Below are 23,336 nucleotides of genomic sequence, written 5' to 3' on the forward strand. Positions count from 1 at the left end.
AATTGATCAAGATCCCATCGCAATCCGAGATAACCTTCTTCATTGTTCACTACGCCACCAATCTTGGTGTCATCTGCAAACTTACTAACTATGCTTCCTATATTCCCATCCAAATCATGAATATAAATTACATATAACAGTAGACCCAACATCAATCCCTGAGGCACACCACTGGTTATAGGCCTTCAGTTTGAAAAACAACCTTCTACAACTACCCTCTGTTTTCTGCAATCAAGCCAGTTTTGTATCCATTTGGTTACCTCACCTTGCATCCCGTGAGATTTAATCTTATGTAACAACCTACCATGCGGTACCTTGACAAAAGCCTTGCTAAAATCCATGTAAACAACATCAATTCCACTGCCATCATCTTCCTTCTTGGTTACCCTTTCAAAAAACTCAATCAAATTTGTGAGACATGATTTTCCACCTACAAAACCATACTATGTTGACTGTCCATAATCAGTCCACTTACCCACTTCAGATGTAAGGCTCACCGGTCTGTAGTTCCCAGGCTTTTCCCTACAGCCCTTCTTAAACAAAAGCACATTCGCCACCCTCCAATCTTCAGGCGCCTCAACTGTGGCCAATGATTCAAATAACTCTGCTAGGAGACCTGCAATTTCCTCCTTAGCCTCCCACACAGCAACCTGGAATACACTTTATCAGGTCCCAGGGATTTATCTACCTTGATGCGCTTTAAGACTTCCAGCACCTCCTTCTCTGTAATATGTACACTCCTCAAGGCATCACTTTTTATTTCCCCAAGTTCCCTGAGTACACTTACCAGCAGGGGTAGGTGTATCAGTAACATGTAGCTGCTTTCCTGACCACCTGTAAAAGTGGTCAAGCCAAGATGCATTGTACAGCACTATCACCTTCCTATTAAAATTTATTCCAACTTTCCTCTGTTCAATGTTATTCTCCAAGAAAGGCAACTATCAAGGATAACAAATGTATATTTATACACAAGCTTTGACTTCTGGTTGTAATGTTAAGTGGAATCTATTACAATGCAACAGGCCATTCAGCCAAACTAGTTCATGCCAGTGTTTATGCCCCACACAAGCCTCCTCCCACCCCTATCACTACATCTTTGTGTTCCTTTCACCCTTATTTGCTTACCTAACTTTCCCTTAAATGTAACCATCGCCAGCTATTCCTCAATTCCAGGATGATGTTTATTCATGATTGACAGTTTCTACCCTAGGGGCTTCACAGAACCATAGATAATTACAGTTCAGAAACAGGCCTTTTGGCCCTTCTTGTCTGTACCAAACCATTTTTTGCCTCGTCCCACTGACCTGTACTTGGGCCATATCCCTCCACACCCTTCTCATCCATAAACCCATCCAAGTTTTTCTTAAATGTTAAAAGTGACCCCGCATTTACCACTTTATCCGGCAACTCATTCCACACTCCCACCACTCTCTGCATGAAGAATCCCCCCCTAATATTCCCTTTAAACTTTTCTCCTTTCACCCTTAACTCATGCCCTCTGATTTTTTTTCTCCTCTAGCCTCAGTGGAAAAAGCTTGCTTGCATTCACTCTATCTGTACCCATCAAAATCTTGTACACCTCTATCAAATCACCCCTCATTCTTCTACGCTCCAGGGAATAAAGTCCTAACCTTTTCAATCTCTCTCTGTAATTCAGCTTCTCAAGTCCTGGCAACATCCTTGCAAACCTTCTCTGCACTCTTTCAACCTTATTTACATCCTTCCTGTAACTAGGTGACCAAAACTGTACACAATACTCTAAATTCGGCCTCACCAATGCCTTATACAACCTTACCATAACACTCCACTCATGCGACTGAACAGGTCAATTCTCCACCCATAGATCTCTGGGTACATGAGCAAGATTTGCTTCCTTTCCTCTCCTTCTCTGCCTCATTGTTTCCACTGGCGGGTGAAACTAGAACTAGGAGGCATAGCCTCAAAATAAGAGGAAGTAGATTTAGGATTGAGTTGACAAGGAACTTCTTCATCCATAGGTTGTGAATCTGTGGAATTCCCTGCCCAATGAAGCAGTTGAAGCTACATCATTGAATGATTTTGAGGCAAGGATAGATAAATTTTTGAACAGTAAAGGAATTAAGGGTTATGGTCAGCAGGTGGATAAGCAGAGTTGAGTCCACAAAAAGATCAGCCAGATCTCATTGAATAGCGGAGCAGGCTCAAGGGGCCAGATGGCCTACTCCTGCTCCTAGTTCTTATATTCTTATGTTATTAAAATGTTGAGATTCAAAATATGATGCAGGTTGATGGAATAATTAGTTGCCAATTTGAAAGACTGGTAGCAAATTTTCCTCCAAATCATTGTCAATGCTGTTGGACTTCAAGGAGAGCTTCAGAGAATTACTGAAGCATTCCCTTTACCCCTTTCTGGCATGTTGGCCATTTGTGAATTGAAAAAAACAGAACCTGGCAGGGGATGATGCTTTTCAGACATTAGGGATCAGTCCATCAAAGTTCATTTTGAAGGAGTTTTGCCTGAATGTTTGTGGAGCTGACTTCAAGGACACAAGGGCGTTTGTCTGATGGTGCTCTCATTGAAAGGGAGAAAGAAAAATATATGATTTTTTTTGACTGGTTTCCCCCCTTTCCCTTCACAGAGAGAGGGAGGGAAAAGGAAAGTGTCCAGGCTGCTGGCTCCTCGCCTTCCCTGCTGGACCTTTAATGGAGTCTCAATCCCGGGCTCTCTCTCCCACTCAGCGTCTCTGACTCACCTCAAAAGTTCAATCTCAGCGGCTCCTCTCTCTCTCTCAAGCCGCCTGTCCATGGCTGCACTCGAACCCGGGACACACATACTTCCTCCTTCACAGTGTGCCCCCACCCAGTTCACTCGCAAGTCCATTGTGACTTGCAAATCTGGTGCAGAGTGGGCAAGGACACTGCAGTCATCCACATCTCCAATCATGGCTCTCATTGAATCCAGATCAGGTGGCGGCACTGCTGATGAAATTTCTGTGATATTCTTATGTGGCACTGATATATCTTCCTGATATCACTGCAGTGCAGCAACGTGGTGACATCCATTCTATGCACTAGGACTCCGTTTGACTTGGAGTTCTTTGTTAAATATACATTGCTACAGCTTGTAGAAGGCTGAGCCGATCCATCGTTGGATCGCATCGTCAATGGTGGCCTTTTGACGGCCACTATTGTTGCCAAGATATAGGGAGTGCTCATCATATCTCAGATTTTCCTTCAATATATGTAGGTGGTGGAATATTTAGTTGACTATATATCGGTTAATATAGGAGTTTTGTTTTGGCAATATTCTAGGAACAGAGTTTCTTGAATGCAGAATCAAAGAGATCAAGAGAGACTTGCAAATCTGGTGCAGAGTGGGCAAGGACACTGCAGTCATCCACAAACTGTAGAACGTGTTTATCTATGGCAGTCAGTTTAGCTTTGGCAAGAGACTGGCTAAGATTAAAGAGGTTTTCATCATGACAATATTTAATACTCACACCAGAGGGTACTTCATCTTTGAGTTGAATAGCCACTGTCAGTACACAGTATGGGGTCTGCCACAAAGTGATAGACACCAACTTGGATTTAAGATGACTATTTCAGATCACCCACTCAAATTGCAACCGTATCATGAAGCAATTGAAGGACAATGATGAAGATTTCCAAAAATCCAAATCTTTGCAGCACATTGCGATTTACCAAGCCAAATGTTTTGGTCAGATTGATGAATAGTGAAGAGGTCCGCATGTTGTTCTTGACACTTTTCTTGGCTTCTTCTAGCAGCATGTTAGAGATTCTTCTGGAAAGATTCCCTCAGCCAGGCAAGTGGGCAATTCATCCATCATCTTCATCTCAACTACCCCTCAAGGCAACGAGCTTCACATTCTCACAATATTCTGGGTAAAGCGGTTTCTCCTCAATTCCATGGATTTATTATGACTCATATTTATGGTTCTTAGTTCTAATTTTGACCACAAGTTGCGAGATCTTTGTATTCCCTAGTTTTAATTACAAGTTGAGAGATATTCTCAATAACCAGCCTAAAACTCAAAAACCAAACCGATGTTCATAATACTGTGAGAAACAATTCAGCTTACTTTCCAGCGACCATCATAAGGCTGACTGCTTGCACTAGCTGGTAGCTGACTTTTGAGGGGGAGGGGGCGCATTCAAATTTGATGAAATAATCTAGCCCCTGCAGTACAAAGGGCACACTGCTTGTTGAACATGCAGTCCTTCAGATGAGATGTCAATCCAAGATCCTATTTTAAGTTTCAGCATTGCTAAACAAACCTGGAAAAGTAGGAATATCAAACTACCACGCAAGCACTGAACAAAGAATCAGTAAGAAAGGAATGACATTTAGATTGCCAGAAAGAGATTATTTGATGATTCGTCACTTGGCTGCGTGTGGAACCTTGCCACCTGCAAATTAGCCATGTCTATTCTAAACAACATTCACCCCATTTTACAAAAACACTTTCAAAGCACTACAGATGATGGGTGAGCAGGACCGGATTGGGTGAGCAAAGTTTTGCTTCAGCAAAGGTTATAGAGACCAGAATTCAGCCAAAAGAGCTGGAAGAGTCAAGTCTGAAGTTGACAAAACCATGAACAAGGATTTTAGCAGAAGATGGGCTGACATGGACATGGTGAGGAGGCAGGAGGCATTATGGAGGTGAAGAAGACAGCCTTTGTGATGAAGATAACACAGGTTTGGAAGCTCTGCTTGGGTCAAAGTTATGGACAATCTGGTTCAGTCACCGGAGACAGTGACAAGCGAAGGGGATGAATTTGGTAGTGAGGATATAGAATTACTACAGGGATCCAAAATGACAACTTTGCCTTGTAAGACATTTAACCAAAGGCACCTCCAGAACAAACAGAATATGCTGGAAAAACTCAGCACTTTAGGCAGCATCTGCAGCGGGTGAAACAGACTTAACATTTCAGGTGAATAACCATTTATCTGAACTGGAGCTTCAGAAAGCTAGTTCTGGTTACAGATTTGCAACCAGAAATGTTTTTCTCTCCAAGGATACTGGCAAAGCTGTTCAGTATTTTTTTTCTTCAGCTTTGATTTCAGGTTTCCAAAATCTGAAGCTTTTGTATATGTCTGATGAGCAGGGTTGGCAATGGCTTCTAGTGAGGTAGAGCTAGGATGTCATCTAAGGCGTGAAGCTGATCGTATCATCTTCATTCCATCTACAGAATAGTTAAAATTTACCCCATCATGGACCATGTTTCAACTATTTAATCTAGTCTTCCAGTTAAAAAGAAAATGCAAGATCCACAAAGCTAATCAATTCTCCAGAAAATTCATCCACCTTTATCACTCAGTAACTGCCCCACAGGCATCATCCCCACCTCACTCCAGGAAAATTCTTATTCATGTAATCCATGTTCAAGGTCGTGTAGAGGCAGGCTTCCTGTCTGCCCCTACACAACTTCATTTCCTTTAGACTAGATTTCATTGGACATTTTTCAGTCAACATTTTTCACTAAATTATTATACAACAAAATTGAATGGGAAATGTTGATATCAACATTGTGCAGTTGCAAGCACTGACCATTAGGCGACTCTGCCACAAGTATCTCAAAATCTTCTGCAACATTTATATATTTTTTAAAAGATCATTTGGGCACATGCACCAGCATTGACAATTTATTGACGTTAGAAAAACACCTGAAAATTTGATAAAGGATAACCCTCAAAACCCCAACAAGACAAAGCAGTGTAAAAGCATGGAGAAAAGCACCAAGTCAAAATACACATGCGGAGAGCCAGTTCAGAGATAGGCCAAATGTTCTCCTCTTGTGCTGTAATAATTTTGTGATTCAGGAAGGAAACAGTTTTTTCTGCCATCTCTGGTGGATCATATATAAAAACTTGTTAAAGGGATGAACTACCGTAGCCATGCAAGATACTGATGCACAGGGAAACTCAAGTACTGTTAAAAAAAATTAAAGCACTGGAACATTTACCGCCTACACAGTTTTTTTGACAGAGAATGTGTATTTAAGGAAAAAAGCCTTCACCACTCAGGCAGTTACAGTAGTACATACATATGATCAAATTGAAGATCAAATCACTCAGAGTAAAATCTTGTGCATAAGAAATGCCTGTAAAATATCCAAAGTTGGCACTTGCTATGCTTCCCCGATTGTTTTTTTGGGGAACAATAACAAGTGGCCTAATTGGCACATTAAGAACTCTGCTTTTCTATAAATAAACGGACTTTGATCATCAACAGCGACTTTTGAAAGGGCCCATGTACTGCTGCTTTCTTAGATTGCCCAGAATTAGTCCACATTTGTGAATGGGTATAACAAATGTCCTATCAGATTTCAAGTTGGCAGGAAAACTGAGCTATTACATTTTTAGCAAACTGGGTACTAAACTCTAATTTTATTTAAAAAGGGTGGCACTTTTTCTTTGCACTGAAAATCAAGATCTTTAAACTGCTGGAAATATCTTAAACAAGAGGTACAGGCTTAGGCCATTAAGGAATGAAATCATGAAGTATTTTTACCATGCAACGCGAGATGGAAATTACCCTCTCTGCAAAGTTGAAGACCAACTGAAATTCCCAAGGCCAAGACTGACAGATTTATTAGGCAAGAATATCATAGGATGTGGCTCTAAAGGCAGATAAATAGAATTCGGATACAGATCAGCCAAGATCCAATAGACTAGAAGAAACTGGAGGTTGCTGAAAAGTCCCCAGCCAGTTCCAATGAACCTACATTGCTCGTAGAAGCCTCCCATCATTTGGCACAATTTCAAATTAAGCAGGAATTATTCAATTTATCGGCTCACTCTAGTCAGTGGTTCAGTCAAAAGAATATCAGATCAGCAAATAAGGATCAAACAGGTGTTAAATCAAGTATAATTACTTGGACATTGGAATATAAAGTAAAATTTCAAGGAAAGGATAGGGTGCAGGATAGATGTTGCAGTTATTTATTTATTTGTGTTACAAGTTGGCTTACATTAAAACTGCAATGAAGTTACTGTGAAAATCCCCTAGTCGCCACACTCCAGTGCCTGTTCAGGTACACTGAGGGAGAATTTAGCACGGTCAATGCACCTAATCAGTACATCTTTCAGACTGTGGGAGGAAATTAGAGCACCCGGAGGAAACCCACACAGACAAGAGGAGAATACGCAGACTCCAACAGACAGTGACCCAGGGCAGGAATTGAATCCAGGTCCCTGGTGCTGTGAGACAGCAGTACTAACCACTGTGCCACCATGTTACAGGTAGGATGAAGTGTAAGATTAGCTTAATAAATGATAGGACCATTCAAAAGTTTGATGACAGCAGGGAAGAAACCATTCTTGAGTCTGTTGGTACATGTTTTCAGGTTCTTGTATTTCTTCCCCTGATGGAAGAAGGTGGAAGAGAGTATGCCCAGGGTGCACGGGTCCTTGATTATGCTGGCTGCTTTCCTGAGGTAGTGGGAAGTATAGACGGAATCAATGGATAAAAGGCTGATTTGCTTGGTGGACTGGTCTACAATATTTTGTAGTTTCTTGTGGTCGTGATCAGAGCAGGAGCCATATCAAGCTGTGATACATTTGGATACAATGCTTCCTATCGTGCATTTGTAAAAATTGGAGAAAGTTGTATCGGACGTGCCAAATTTTCTTAAGTCTCCTGAGAAAGTAGAGGCATTGGTAGGTTTTCTTGACTTTTGCAGTGGCATGGAGGGACCAGGATGGATTGCTCGTGATCTGAACACCTAGAAACCTGAAGCCTGCAGGTGCAGCAGGTGGTCAGGAAGGCGAATGGGATGCTGGCCTTCATAGTGAGGGGGATTGAATATAAAAGTAGGGAGGTCTTGCTGCGGCTGTATAGGGCATTGGTGAGGCCACAGCTGGAGTACTGTGTGCAGTTTTGGGCGCCATACTTACGCAAGGATATTTTAGCCTTGGAGGGAGTGCAGAGGAGGTTTACTAGGCTGATGCTGGAGTTGAGGGGCTTGAGTTATGAGGAGAGGCTGAATAAATTAGGCTTGTACTCGTTAGAGTTTAGAAGAATGAGGGGAGATCTCATTGAGACGTATAAGATGATGAATGGGATGGATAGGATAGAGGTGGATAGACTCTTCCCGCTCAAAAAAGACAGTAGGACTAGGGGGCACAGCCTCAAGATAAAGGGGGGGCGGTTTAGAACGGAGTTGAGGAGGAACTTCTTCACTCAAAGGGTGGTGAATCTCTGGAATTCTCTGCCTGTTGAAGTGGTGGAGGCTGCCTCGCTGAATATTTTTAAGACGCGGGTTGATGGGTTTTTGATAAGAGAGGGGATTAAGGGTTATGGGGAGAGGGCGGGAAGGTGGAACTGAGCCACGACAGATCAGCCATGATCTTATTGCATGGCAGGGCAGGCTCGAAGAGCTAGATGGCCTACTCCTGCTCCTATTTCTTATGTTCTTATGTTCTTATTGACTATCTCCACTTCACCATTGATGTAGACAGAGGCATGATCTCCACTACATTTCCTGAAGTCACTGAAGTCAACTAGTTCCTTCATTTTACTGACACTGAGGGAGAGATTGTCATCGCACCATTTCACTAGGTTCCCTATTTCTGTCCTGTACTCCGTTTCATCATTGTTTGAGATTTGACCCACTATGGTTGCGTAATCAGCAAAGTTGAAAATGGAATTGGAGTGGAATTTGTCTACACAGTCATAAGTGAATAAGGAGTATAGTCAGGAGTTGGGGACAAAGCCTTGCAAGGCACTGGTGTTGAGGATAATTGGGGAGGTGTTGTTACCCATGTTTATTGATTGTGGCCTATAGATTAGGAAGTAGAGGAGTCAGTCACAGGAGGAGCACAGCCCTAGGCCATGAAGCTTGGAGATGTGTTTTGTTGGAATAATGTTGTTGAAAGCTGAGCTGTAGTCAATAAATAGTAATCTAACATAATATCTAAGTGTTTCAGGGTTGAGTATAGGGCTAGGGAGATGGCGTCTTCTGTGGACCTGTTGTGGTGATAGGTGAACTGTAGTGGAGCCACGCGGTCTGCAAGACCAGGGCTGATGAGCGCCATGACTAACCTTTGAAGCACTTCATAATACTGGATGTCAGAACCACCACCTGGTAGTCATAAAGTATGTTGCACATTTCAGGTTTTGGATGGGAGATGCAGGGAAACTTGAGGAATAGTTTTCTTTAATGTAGAATGTGGTAAAGATTTGAAACTTGTTGTCCATCAGAATGATGGAAGGAGAGATGATCAATGAGCTCAAAAGCAAATTGAATGCACACTTAAAGGAAATGAACTTTCAAGGCTCCTGGGATACAGCAGGGAAGTAGGATTGGATTGCCCCACAGAGATCAGCATAGACTTAATTAGCTAAATTTTCACCTCCTTTGCTGTAGACGACTTATGACTAATCATGGTGGCATAGTGCTTATTAGCACTTCTGCCTCACAGCGACAAGCATCCAGGTGATTCCCAGCTTGGGTCACTGTGTGAAGTCTGCACATTCTCCCCGTGCCTGTGTGAGTTTCCTCCAGGTGCTCCGGTTTCCTCCCATAATCCAAAGGACGTGCTAGTTAGGTGCATTGACAATGCTAAATTCTCCCTCAGTGTATCAGAACAAGTGTCAGAGTATGGCAATTAGGGGCTATTCACGGTAACTTCATTGCATAAGCCAACTTCATTAACATAAGCCTACTTGTGACATTGATAAACTTCAAATGAACATCCTCCTAGAGTTTTCTCCGATAAAATAACGCTCCTCTCTATTCCTGAATAAAGAACTGGTCCAAAAACAAAGCAGAGCTGCAAAGTGCAAGATTTTTCACTCAATTCTCTATTAACCCTTGTTTAAAACCATTTACAGCTTTGCAGCATGTAAATTTCTGATCTTGCGCAAAGAATATTAAGGGATCAAGGGTTACAGGGAGAAGGCAGGAGAATGGGGACGAGAATCATATCAGCCATGACTGAATGACGGAGCAGACTTGATGGGCCGAATGGTCTACTTCTGCTTCTATATCTTATGGTTTTATGGAATAACCATGAACTGCAGACACAAAAGCACAAGTTCTGTCTGAATGGATATGCATTTAAATTAACCAATCACAATAAACACTTTTGATCAGCAGTAACTACATTTCAAAAGTAATTCATTTCATTCAAGAGAACAGGTTCATGCTGAATCCCTTGATAAAGTATTCTATAAATGCTACTTATTTCTTCAGAATCATAAAATAATCTGAAAGGAATCATAAACACAATGTTACCAGTCAGTTTTCTTGGCATAACTAAACGTCATACTTGTAACCAATACATGTCATGTCATTCATTTATCTCAATTTGATCACATCACTTTCAGTGACAGTATTTCACTATTAAACTATTTAAACATCCTCTTCACATACAACTCCAAGGATAATCTGTAATGTTATGGCTGGAACTAAATCACATTAATTACAATATGCTTAGTTCAAATCTCTCCAATTCCTTTCCCCAAAAACTGAGGTTTTTCAACTTAGTTATACAGCTCACATTGCTCCCACCAGACAATACAAGTTTGGATTTGTTGGGTGTTTTATTTTTACAATCGAAGGAGTTGCCACAGCACAGTTCCATGTAACCCTCACCACACTTCATACAAATCCTTGTGACAATACTATCACTATTTTAAAAATGAAACATTAACATAATTTACACTGTGTACATGCATAAACAAAAAATGGATTGACAAAACATTTGTAAATGCCCCTTCTAATCCAATCTGGTCACCTCAACATTAGCAGTATGAGCCTACTACATGATAAGTACTATGTTGAACTGCCACTGCACAAGCTATCAGATGTGCCTTTTTATATAGTGCAGCCACATTTATTCATAGCACAAAAATACTCCAGCAAACCACGCCAAGACAAACTAAAAATACCCAGCAATAAATTATCCCATCAGTGGAATATTCTATGGATGATATCCTTTCCACTGGCCTTTTCTTGACCAAGCTTATTCTATCAAGATAAATTAGTCTTCAACTCCAGTGTGCTTATTGGTTTCTTCAACTAATTGTCTCACTTATAGAACATAGAACAGTACAGGCCCTTCGGCCCTTGATGTTGTGCTGAGCTATGTCCAAACCCTAGATCAAGCTATCCCGCATCCTATCATTCTGGTGTGCTCCATGTGCCTATCCAATAACCGCTTGAAAGTTCCAAAAGTGTCCAACTCCACTAATAATGTAGTCAATTCAAAATGACCTAGACTACCTCATGACTCCAAACCATAAACTAGTTATGTGTGAACAGGAACATAAACAGCACAACTGAATATAAATACATTCAAATAAGGTATAAATCTCTTAGAATCCGTGATTTTAAAAGGAGGGGTCCAGGCTCTTTTACTGAAAATGTGGTGCAAGATATTCATACCTATAAACAATGGAAGAGAGCCAATTCTGTACATCAAGATGAGAAAATGCTGACCTTGTCAATCACTACTCAAAAGACAGATGGGAGCACATGTTCAGATTAAAGAGGCAGAGTTAAGGGGAATTTAGACGAGACAGAAAGATTCATCCAGCCTGTCAGAAGGACGAATCTCCAATTTATCCCTCACCAGAAAGTCAGTTCTGGGATTAGGAGTTGTCAGACTGGAAAAGGAAGAGAAAGGTCACAATCACTTTAGACTGGATTCTCAGTTATTTTAAAAGGGCAATATTTTCCGTTGCTTAGAGTGCAGGTTGCCTACTGAATGGATTTTAGACAACAGCTAATATAAAAAACAAATTACTGCGGATGCTGAGTTCTGATGCAGAGTCATCTGGACTCAAGTTTATTTATTAGTGTCACGACTAGGCTACATTAACACTGTAATGAAGTTACTGTGAAAATCCCCTAGTTGCCACACTCCGGTGCCTGTTCGGGAACACTCAGGGAGAATTTGGCACAGCCAATCCACCTAACCAGCACATCTTTGGGCTGTGGAAGGAAACTGGAGCACCCAGAGGGAACCCGCGCAGACACTCAGAGAATGTGCTGAATGCGCACAGACAATGACCCAAGTTGGGAATCGAACCTGGGAGGCTGGTGCTCTGAGGCAGCAGTGCTGACCACTGTGCCACCGTGCCCCATCTGGACTCAAACATTAGCTGTTTTAAGAACATAAGAAATAGGAGCAGGAGTAGGCCATCTAGCCCTTCGAGCCTGCCCTGCCATTCAATAAGATCATGGCTGATCTGTCGTGGCTCAGTTCCACATTCCCGCCCTCTCCCCATAACCCTTAATCCCCTCTCTTATCAAAAACCCATCAACCCGCGTCTTAAAAATATTTAGCGAGGCAGCCTCCACCACTTCAACGGGCAGAGAATTCCAGAGATTCACCACCCTTTGAGTGAAGAAGTTCCTCCTCAACTCTGTTCTAAACCGCCCCCCCTTTATCTTGAGGCTGTGCCCCCTAGTCCTATTATCCTTTCTGAGCGGGAAGAGTCTCTCCACCTCTATCCTATCCATCCCATTCATCATCTTATACGTCTCAATGAGATCTCCCCTCATTCTTCTAAACTCTAACGAGTACAAGCCTAGTCTATTCAGCCTCTCCTCATAGCTCAACCCCCTCAACTCCGGCATCAGCCTAGTAAACCTCCTCTGCACTCCCTCCAAGGCCAAAATATCCGTGCGTATTCTCTCTATAGATGATGTCAAACCTGCCAATATTTTACAGCACCTTTCATTTTCAGTTTTTAGTTTTACCTTTAATTCATTTGTTTCACAGAGCATCTTAAAATTTGAAATTTTCTATGAGCCTTTCAATCAGTCACGAGGTTCAAAGTCAATTTTATAAGTTGTCAGTCTCTACGGAAATCGTAATAGTATATGGGGTGAAATATCAAATTGTTCATCATCAGGAAATTATTACATGGGTCCTATTTATAAGAAGTGCGCCTGTCCTTTAATTATACAAATTAAATCAATGCAAATGCTTTGTGACCCAGATGGCCAGACACGAAATTAAAATAAAAACAAGTTCATCAAGTTCGTTCTTGTGAAAATATTTACAGCAATCTACACAACATACCACATTCAATCTGCATCTTATTCCAAAAATAATTTATGAAGAGCAATGATTTTTATATGAAACACAGAACCATATGGCCCAGAAGAAAGTGACCAGTTAAAAGGGACCTAGCATAGATCCCTCTGATGCGCCACTGGACACTGGCTTCCAATCACTCAAGCAGCCTTCTGTCATCACGCTGTCTCCTACAACTGAGCCAATTTCTGAATCCACTTCTATCAAATTACTCCTTCACAGGGGCAGCAGGGTTAGCACTGCTGCTTCACAGCAGCAGGGACCCAGGTTTGATTCCCAGTTTGGGTCACTGTGCGGAGTTTGCATGTTCCCCCTGTGTCTGCATGGGTTTCCTCCAGGTGCTCCGGTTTCCTCCCACATTCTAAAAGACATGCTGGTTAGGTGCATTGACCCGAACAGGCTGTGGGACTAGGGGAATTTCACAGTAACTGTATTGCAGTGTTAATGTAAGCCTCACTTGTGACTAATAATAAACTTTAACAACTGTGAACACCTCTATTAAAAATTTTCCAAAGTCATCTCATAGCATTCCAGCAAATCCCTTAGGCACCCTTTCCAAACCCTAGGCGTTCTTTACCTATATGTCCATAATTAGACACATTATTCCAGTCAGGGCAATAACCAGTGATTTCTAAAGTTTTAGCATAACTTGTTCTATACTCTTATACCTGTATTGATAAAGTGGAGATTCCATTGCATTTTAATGAACAACTTTATCAACTGCCCTGGCACCAAAGATTTATGTATGTAAACTCTTAGGTAACCTTCTACTGAGACACATTCTGGAAAAATATCTACGGGGTCACTTTAAAAAAAACATGTGTAGGTGACAAAAATCCAGACAGAATCCAAAACATGATGCTCTCCAGAGGGCGCACGTTTCGCAATTTTCCCCACCCCCTGCCGGTGACATTGCGAGGTTTACGCTGACAAAGAACGAGAGCTTTGTTTTAATATATGGGCGTAAATTTAGTTATCAGGGACCTCCTTCCACATTCTCAAATCTCGCCAATGAGATGTCACACTGGTGAGGTTTACATCAGGCTCACCCTGATGTAAACCTGTCATGGGGATCCCTCTGGGAGCACAAAGCTAAGTACATGGTAGAGAGACATGCCTGGGTAATACCCCTGACACAATGCCAACCTGTGCCAGGACATGTCAGTGTTGATGGGGAGGAGGGAGGTATATATAGAGAGAGAGAGAATTGAGAGAGAATGGGGAGAGGAGGGAGATTCCATCAATAATGGGGGAGGGGAGGGAGATGCTGGCGATAATTAGACATGGGGACTAGGAATGCAGGTGATAACTGATGGGGGGGAAAGACAGAGGTGAGAGAGGAGACTTGGGGAGGGAGGCAAAGATGAGGGAAGATTTGGGGAGGGCAGAGGTGAAAGAGGAGACTTGGGGGAGGGGAAAATGGAGTGTATCCCCTGAAACTTCCTTGGTTGTGTTAGAGGTTATTTTACTTTTTGGCTCTGATCGAGACATCCTTTTTGATCTGGGTGGTGCTGGCATGTTTAAACCCTACCCTTCAAAATGATGGTGTGAACCACCAATCTCCCCCCACCTCCTGATTTTGTTTTGACAAAGTGCCATAAGATCTGGAGAGAAAGCCTGCCTGTTTCTGGAGAGAAACACCAGTTTTCAATCAGACCTTGACACTTGGCCTTTAAGACTGGGGGAACGGCAAATTGTGCGGAGGGTGTGGAGAGTCTGCAGAAGGATCTAGATAGGCTGGGCGAATGGGCCAGGAAATGGCAAATGGAATTTAATGTTGGCAAGTGTGAGGTGGTCCACTTTGGTAGGAATAATGGTAGGAAGGACTATTACTTACGTGGCGAAAAACTGCAGCAGGCGACGGTGCAGAGGGACCTCGGGGTCCTTGTGCATGAGTCGCAAAAACCCAGCTTGCAGGTGCAGCAGGTGGTCAGGAAGGCAAATGGGATGCTGGCCTTCATAGCAAGGGGGATTGAATATAAAAGTAGGGAGGTCTTGCTGCAGCTGTATAGGGCAATGGTGAGGCCGCAGCTGGAGTACTGTCTGCAGTTTTGGGCGCCGCACCTGCGCAAAGATATTTTGGCCTTGGAGGGAGTGCAGAGGAGGTTTACTAGGCTGATACCGGAGTTGAGGGGGTTGAGCTATGAGGAGAGGCTGAATAAACTAGGCTTGTACTCGTTAGAGTTTAGAAGAATGAGGGGAGATCTCATTGAGACGTATAAGATGATGAATGGGATGGATAGGATAGAGGTGGAGAGACTCTTCCCGCTCAAAAAAGACAGTAGGACTAGGGGGCACAGCCTCAAGATAAAGGGGGGGCGGTTTAGAACAGAGTTGAGGAGGAACTTCTTCACTCAAAGGGTGGTGAATCTCTGGAATTCTCTGCCCGTTGAAGTGGTGGAGGCTGCCTCGCTAAATATTTTTAAGACGCGGGTTGATGGGTTTTTGATAAGAGAGGGGGTTATGGGCAGAGGGCGGGAAAGTGGAACTGAGCCACGACAGATCAGCCATGATCTTATTGAATGGCGGGGCAGGCTCGAAGGGCTAGATGGCCTACTCCTGCTCCTATTTCTTATGTTCTTATGTATTCTATCCATAGTATTTTTAAAAACAAAAACAAGTTAACACCTCAGCAAGATTACATTTTCTCCATTTGCATTTTAAGTAGATGCCATTAACACTTGCTCATATCCATCTTTGATTCAAAGTCATTTACAACCTGGTACGATATCAGTTAGTCACAATACTGAGCTGCACCACTGACTCAAGAGCTGTCGACAGGGCAGCTCAGCACCTCTCAAGTGTAATTAAGGTTGGGCAATGAATGCTGGCCTAGCCAGCATAGCTCACATCCCTTGAATGAATAAAAAAAAACAAGGAACTCAAGTATATTAAGCAAAGCTAATATTTACCTGGCAGGGGGAGACAATCAGGAAGGATGTGCTCCCAGGATGAAGGTTTCCAGTGCCCTCCGGGTGTGCTGACACCTATGATGTTCTCAAATTTGAGATACTCTACTGGCCTTTTTAAGCAAAGCCAATCATCAAATTCACTTTCCCAAAATTGGGTTTTAAATTATGATTTAACCAGTTACTTCCAGTGGATGAGTGGGGCAATCCAACAATGATTTCTACCACAAAAGCAACAAGTAGAACCAAAGTTCCGACTGTGAAATTTACTGTAACCAACTTTCAAAAATCAGCCATGAGTACACCGACTGGCCTTTTTAAAATCCATCTCATACTGATTTGCATGGACAGAGACACAACATTGAGGCTGCAGAGGGAGCACCTCAGTAATTGAGGAGCAGTGCTGAAGGACAGCCCCAGCACCTCAAGTGGAAACTAAAACCAGAAAGCACAGTTTACAAATAAGTGTCCCCCATCTGAGACAATGAGGAACAACTCCGTCTCAGAGAGTCAGTCATTAGCCTGTGGAAGTCTTTTCCCCGGAGAGGAGGCTGGGTCACTGATTCAAGGCTGTGTTGGGCAAAAGGAGTCAAGGGTTAATGGATACAGGCAGGGCAGTGGAGTTGCACGTACAATCTGATTAACCATGATCCTGTCGAATGGCGGAGCAGGTTAAATGGACTAAATGACCTATTCCTGCCACTTTTTTTATGATTACCAGATGGGCAGCACTGAGGGAGTGCCACAGTACCAGAGTAGCTGTCTTTCAGGCGAGATGCTAAGATTGAGGCCTTTTTCTCGTCAGGTAAATGTGAAAGATAACATGAGAATGTACAAACTAAATGCAGGGAGTTTTCACATTGACCTGCCCAACACATATCTCAAGCACCACCAAGCAAAATAGACTAAAGTAGTAACTCATCTCATAGTTGCTTGTAGCATCCTACAAAAGAATGGTTAAACCACAGGAATACAGTTTATATGCACTTTATCTAAATAGAACTTTAAGGATTAGAGGACAGACAATATGGATAAGCCAGAATTATATCATAGGTAAGAACTGTAGTTTAGAGAAACTTTAGATATCTGGATTATTGTCATTGGCGCAAACGCAAAGAATGTTCAAAATTTTTATTGAGTTAAGCAGTTTATGATTAAAGGGGTCAAAGATGGGAGTCTTTCATTTAAAATCTGATGCGCAAGGACCAGGAAATTTTGGAAATGTTCCTTTTCATACAAGGTTGTTACAACATGGTTGAGATCTAGTACTGGATCTGGTTATAACTGGCCTATATTTTCAAATTCAAGAAGCCTGCTAATTTCAGTGCAGGGAAACTACAAAATAATCAAATGCCTTAATATTCAGGAAACAATTTGACTCTCATATAAGCTCTTAGTCATGGATCAGTTGGCAACACTACCACCACAGAGTAAGGTGGTTGAAAGTTCAAGTGCAACTCAAGTCTCAAGTCCACAATGCAGGCTGTCTCTTCAGCGTCTTGCTCAGAGAGGTGCTGCTATTCGGGTGAAAGATCAAACTGAAGTTCCCCTCCATCAGCTCTGAACCTTTTTGGAAGGTACTGAGCTAATGAAAGGTGCTATGTATTTTTTTCTTTCACTAAACAACTATAAAAGGTTGTGAATGTTGCTCAATCCATCACGCAAACCAGCCTCCCATCCACTGACTCCATCTACACTTCCCACTGCCTCGGAAATGCAACCTGTATAGTTAAGGACACCCACGCACCCCGGACATTCTCTCTTCCAACCTCTTCCGTCGGGAAAAAGATGCAAACTCTGAGGTCAAGTACCAACCGACTCAAGAACAGCATCTTCCCTGCTGCTGTCAGACATTTGAATGGATTTACCTTGCATTAAATTGATCTTTCTCTACACATTCACTATGACTGTAACACTACATTCTGCACTCTCTTCATTCCTTCTCTATGAACAATATGCTTTGTCTGTATAGTGTGCAACAAATAATATTTTTCACTATGTTAATATATGTGACAATAATAAATCAAAAAACTGTGGCTGATGCTGCATCTCAAAAAATGAAATAGATGGGCTGTTGAGTGTTCTTGAGAGCTAAACAAATGCAGAGTTATATATAAAAGGTACCAGAAACAGGACTGAGATAGAATTAAAGTACAAACTGTTAAATCCATCATGCCTGTGCCAGCTCTTTGAAAGAAATATCCAATTAGTTCAACTCCCTTTGCCCATATCCCTATCATTTTCTCTCCTTTTCCCTCAATTTCACTGTTGAGTCTGCTTCCACCACTCTTCTAGGTAGAGTATAGCACAGATTGTAATTTTCTGGATAAAATTCATATCCCACCCTCTGGTTCTTCTACTAATCACCTTACGCTTGCATCTTCAGATACCTGACCTTTTTGCCACTATAAACAATTCCACAGTATCTGGTCTTGGAGTCAGAGCTTTACAACATAAAAGGAGGTCCTTCAGCCCATCATATTTGTGCTGGCCATCAAACACCTGTTTATTCTAATCCCATTTTCCAGAGATCGGTTCGTAGCCTCATATACTATGGTGTTTCAAGTGCTCAGCTAAATGCTTTTTAAATGTCATGAGGATTCCCTCCTGTACCAACCTTTCAGGCAGTGAGTTCCAGATTCCCACTATCCTCTGAGTGAAAAAGTTTTTCCACAAATCCCCTCTAAGTTTCCTGCCTCTTACCTTAAATCTATGCCCCCTGATCGTTGAACACTTCACATAAGAGAAAAATGCCTTTCTACTTACTCTATGTCCCTCATAATTTTATACACCTTGATCAGCTTTCCCCACAGCCTTCTTTGCTCTAAAGAAAACAAACCCAGCCTAACCAGCCTCTCTTCATAGCTGGAATGCTGCAGCATTCCAGCTATGTCCTGATGAATCTCCTCTGCACCTTCTCTAGTGCAATCACGTCTTTCCTATAGTAGGGCAACCAGAACTGCACACAGTACTCTAGCTGTGCCCTAACAAATGTTTTATACAGATCCATCATAACTTCCGTGCTCTTATAGTCTATGTTATCAAAGACAAGAACACTATACATCTTAGCCACCTTATCTACCTGTCTCGCTGTCCATCTGACCAGCCTACTGATCTGCATCGCTGTCTAATCTGAGGCTTTCCTCATCACTATTTACCACACCACAAATTCTCACGTCATCTGCAAACTTACTGATCATACCTCCTACTTTCATGTCTAGGTTATTAACATACATTACAAACAGCTAGTTCCCTGTCGTACACCACTGGACACAGGCTTTCAGTCACAAAAACAACCTTGAACCATCAACCTCTGTCTCCTACCACTAAACCAATTCTGGATTCAATTTGCCAAATTGCCCTGGATCCCACAGGCTCTTATCTCATGACCAGTCTCCCAAATGTAACCAAGTCCATGTAGACTACATGTTGCACTGTCCTCATCTACACACCTAGTCACCTCTTCAAAAAATTCAATCAAATTTGTTAGCCATGGTTTCCCCCGACAGAGCCATGCTGACGATTCCCGATTAATCACTGCTCTTCACGGGGGGATTCATTCTGACCCCCAAAAGGTTTTAACAATAATTTCCCTGTCACTGGTCTGTAATTATTACCTGTTTTCCCCTACTTCCCTTCTTGAATAGTGGTACCATATTGATATTGGCTGTCCTGTAATCCTCTGGCACTTCTCCTGTGGCCAGCCAGAATTTCAAAATTAGCATCAGGGACCCTGCAATCTCCACTCTTTCTTCATATGGCAGCCTGGGATACATCCCATCTGGGCCTGGAGATTTATCATTATTAAGCTCACTAATACCTCTTCCCTCCCTATGCTAATTCATACAATTACACCTACTCTAGCAAAATACCTCACATGCTGTCAATTTCGTTACACAGTCTTCAAACAGTCTGTCATTAAATATTCAAGTGAATATTTAATGACAGGTGACTCGAAGCAACAAAGTATTTACAGCACAGAAAATAGCCATGTGGCCCAGTAACTACTTGACAGAATCCACAAGCCTTCTCCCACCCTTCAAACTTGGTCAAATCATTAAATAAGGGGCAAGTGGTTCCAGTAGCAATATGATAATACTGGTATGGAATCAAATGACAGAAAGGGAGAGGAAATTAAGTGCTTTTTAAAAAAAAACAGCTAGTTATGATCTGGAATGTACTCCCCGAAAGGGCTGTAGGGGACACCTTGTTACACAGTGTTAGCATCCCTACCTTTGGGCCAGAAATTCCGTGTTTGAGTCCAACACCAGCACTTGCTGGCCATGAGAGAAACGTTCAGCAGTTTGATGGGTTGATAATCAGCTCTGGAATCTTTCTATCACCTGTCCCCCATTATTCCCCAAAAGTAAAAAAACTGTGTGGGTGTGAAGATGCATTATAAATAGTGAGTGTAATTTTCATACTGTAAAGAGAGGCATCCGTACAGCTCTCTCGAAAACTATTCGGTGCAGAGAAAGAGGACCAGGCTGGAGTACTCAAAGAGCTAGCACAGATGTAATGGACTAAATGGCCTCCTTTTCTATGCTGGAGGATTCTATCAAACAATATTCAATTCACATCAACTCCCAGAAAAGTTTACGCAACAATTTAGTTTCAACAAGTCTATTAAGTTTGAAGTTTGAATAAGTTATAAAGTTTAAATAAATTAAAGTATTAATATGAATTAACTTTGAAAAGTCTGTTAAATTTGAACAATATTCATTTAAAACTTGAATAACTAGTTTTAAGAACAGTATAACTTGTTCAAGCTTAAAAACAAAGTTTGATGAACAAGTTAAAGCTATTAGGTTTCGATAAGCTAAGTTTGATTTAGCAAGTTATAAAGTATATTAAGTTTGAATAAGCTATGCAGATAAAATAACAAATGAGTTACAAAGAGATTAGTTTTCAATAAGCAATTTTCATGACATTTGGAGACTGTTCAGATTTAAAGTTGAACAAGTTAAAAGTTTATTTATTCGTCGCAAGTAGGCTTACACACTTCACATTGCGATGAAGTTACTGTGAAAGTTTTGAAAGTTAGAAAGTTTGATTTGACCGGAGAAGACAGGAACTTTGGGTGTAAACACTTGAAGTTTTGAGGACACCAAGCTTGAAAGAGTTATAAAGTCTAGAAAAAAGTTATCAAGACATTAAGATGCGTTATAAAGGCATAAATTTTGGCTATTTGGTTATAGAGACATCAGGTTTCGATCAGCAGTTTACAGGACATTAAGTTTGAACAAGTTCTGAGGACATGAGTAAGTTATGAAGAGGGTAAGTTATGAAGAGAGTGAGCAGAGTGCTGGGGATGTGTCCTTACCGCCTGTAGCGTGCTTGTCCTGCTTTGATCCCCGCTCCCAGTTCCTGCAGGAGAGTCGGCATTGCTGGCTGCGGCCCCGGGGTTGGTGTTCCTGAAGGCGGCCTGCGAGTCCTGCTGCTGCGCGGCTGGAGGATGTGGAGGCGGCGGCTGCTGCTGCTGCTGCTGCGGCGGCGGCGGCGGGGGCTGAACTTGGGGAGGCCGCTGCTTGCCGGCCCGCTTGCTCTTGGCCTGCAGGCAGCGCTGGTGTAGCGCCAGGCTCTGCTGGCGCTCCAGCTCCAGGCGCTCGACCGAGGCCCGCTGGTAGCGCACCTCGCAGGCCGTGTGGTGCCGGCGGTACAGCTCGATCCGCTTGCGGAGCCGCTCCACCACGGCGCTGTGCCGGGGCAGCACGAACTCGGCCATGGCTGCGGCCCCGCCGGGGTCTTGACTGCGGCTTTACCCCTCTCTCCCCCTCAGGCAGCCGGAGGGAGGAGGAGGGGAAGGCGGTCTGCTCATCAACCGGCCGCCCTCGGATATCTCACAGGTTTCCCAAAGTCAGCGGGAAAACTCTTCAGTCGGACTTTTCTCCATTTTTTTTATTTTGTTTTACCTCAGACCATCATCGACGGACGGGCGACCGACCGTGACGGTGATTGACAGCTCCGAACGACCAATCGCAGGATCCCGGGGGCGGCGGTGCGCTTGATTGACAGCCACATTACCCAATCCACGGCGGACGTGTTGATGGACGGTGCAACTGACCAATCGAATTAGAAAGACCGCAGTTTACAACCAATCGGAGACAGCAAAGGAGGCGGGATTCACCGCCTTCCTCTGGCGTCATCTGATTGACGGCAAATCCAACCACTCAGATAGAGCTGGGCAGATACAGGCCAATCAGCTTGGGCTAGATGGGCGGGTACCCATTTATTGTCCAATCGCAGCTGCGGGTGGACATGATTGACGGATAACAGGACCAATCAGGTGAAAGAATCTTTAAATTCAAACCGATCGGCATCCAATAACAGGGAGTAGGCACCAGCTTTGTAGTCAATTTCTACAACACGCTTATAAATACAGCATTGCGATTTTCTTTTATCATTTGCCATCCTATTTTATTTAATAATATTCTGGATCCGTCGTGAAATTAATTATAAACTTAAAACTTCTCGTTTCCGTCTGGGTAGGCAGCCATCTTGGGAACGGTGATGTCATTTGACAGACGGCGAAGCTTACCCAATCAGAATGAGAGTCCGCCTTCGGATTGTCCAATGAGGTTGCAGTGGGTGGAGACATGGGTTAAGTGTTTATAATCGCACTAACAAATATAATCTGAGTTTTTGATATACAAAACAATCAACTCCCAGCCTGTCTCCGTCAAAAAAGAAATGCCGCGTAAATCACGTCCCTCTGCCATTAGCAGCCTTCTTAGCTATAGCCCGGAAGCTGCGCCAGTGCTTGCTGGGAAGTGTAGTTTTTTCCCCACCATCCCCACCCAGGCAACAACAGGAGGGAGTGTAGTTTTGTGGAGACTGCAGAACTTGAGCGTACAATCTCAACTCTCCAGCAATCACAAAAGTATTTAATAAACTAGTGTCACAGTAGGCTTCACAGAAACCTACAGTGCAGAAAGAGGCCCACTACAATCCCACCCAGGCCCTACCCTCATATCCCTACCTATTTTACCCACTAATCCCTCTAACCTACGCATCTTAGGACACTAAAGGGGCAATTTTAGCACGGCCAATCTAACCCGCACATCTTTGGACTGTAGGAGGAAACCCGAGCACCCAGAGGAAACCCACCCAGACAAGGAGAATATACAAACTCCACACACAGATTAACACTGCAATAAAGTTACTCTGAAAAATCTCCCAAGTTGCCACACTCCTGTAGCCGTTTGGGTACACCGAGAGAGAATTTAGCATTACCGCGGCACCTAACCAGCACGTCTTTTGGGCTGTGGGAGGAAACAGGAGAAAATCCATGCAGATAAAGAACAAAGAAAATTGCAGCACAGGCCCTTTGGCCCTCCAAACTCCTCCGACCATGTTGCCTATCTGAACTAAAA

At 42.8% G+C, this 23,336-nt stretch overlaps 1 protein-coding gene across 1 annotated transcript in view; it reads right to left on the reverse strand.

Annotated features, from left to right (window-relative positions):
- Window positions 1-21,890, reverse strand: part of maml1 (mastermind-like transcriptional coactivator 1) — a 70,447-nt gene extending 48,557 nt beyond the window's left edge. Inside the window, exon 1 of the mRNA XM_080201270.1 lies at window positions 21,287-21,890. Within this exon, the coding sequence (XP_080057396.1) occupies window positions 21,287-21,688 (402 nt within the window). The 5' untranslated portion in view covers window positions 21,689-21,890. The remainder of the gene's footprint in view (window positions 1-21,286) is intronic.
- Between the last annotated feature and the right edge of the window lie 1,446 nt (window positions 21,891-23,336).

The sequence above is a fragment of the Carcharhinus amblyrhynchos genome, chromosome 13 (genome assembly GCF_965287045.1).
Source record: "Carcharhinus amblyrhynchos chromosome 13, sCarAmb.v2.hapA, whole genome shotgun sequence".
Classification (NCBI taxonomy): Eukaryota; Metazoa; Chordata; class Chondrichthyes; order Carcharhiniformes; family Carcharhinidae; genus Carcharhinus; species Carcharhinus amblyrhynchos.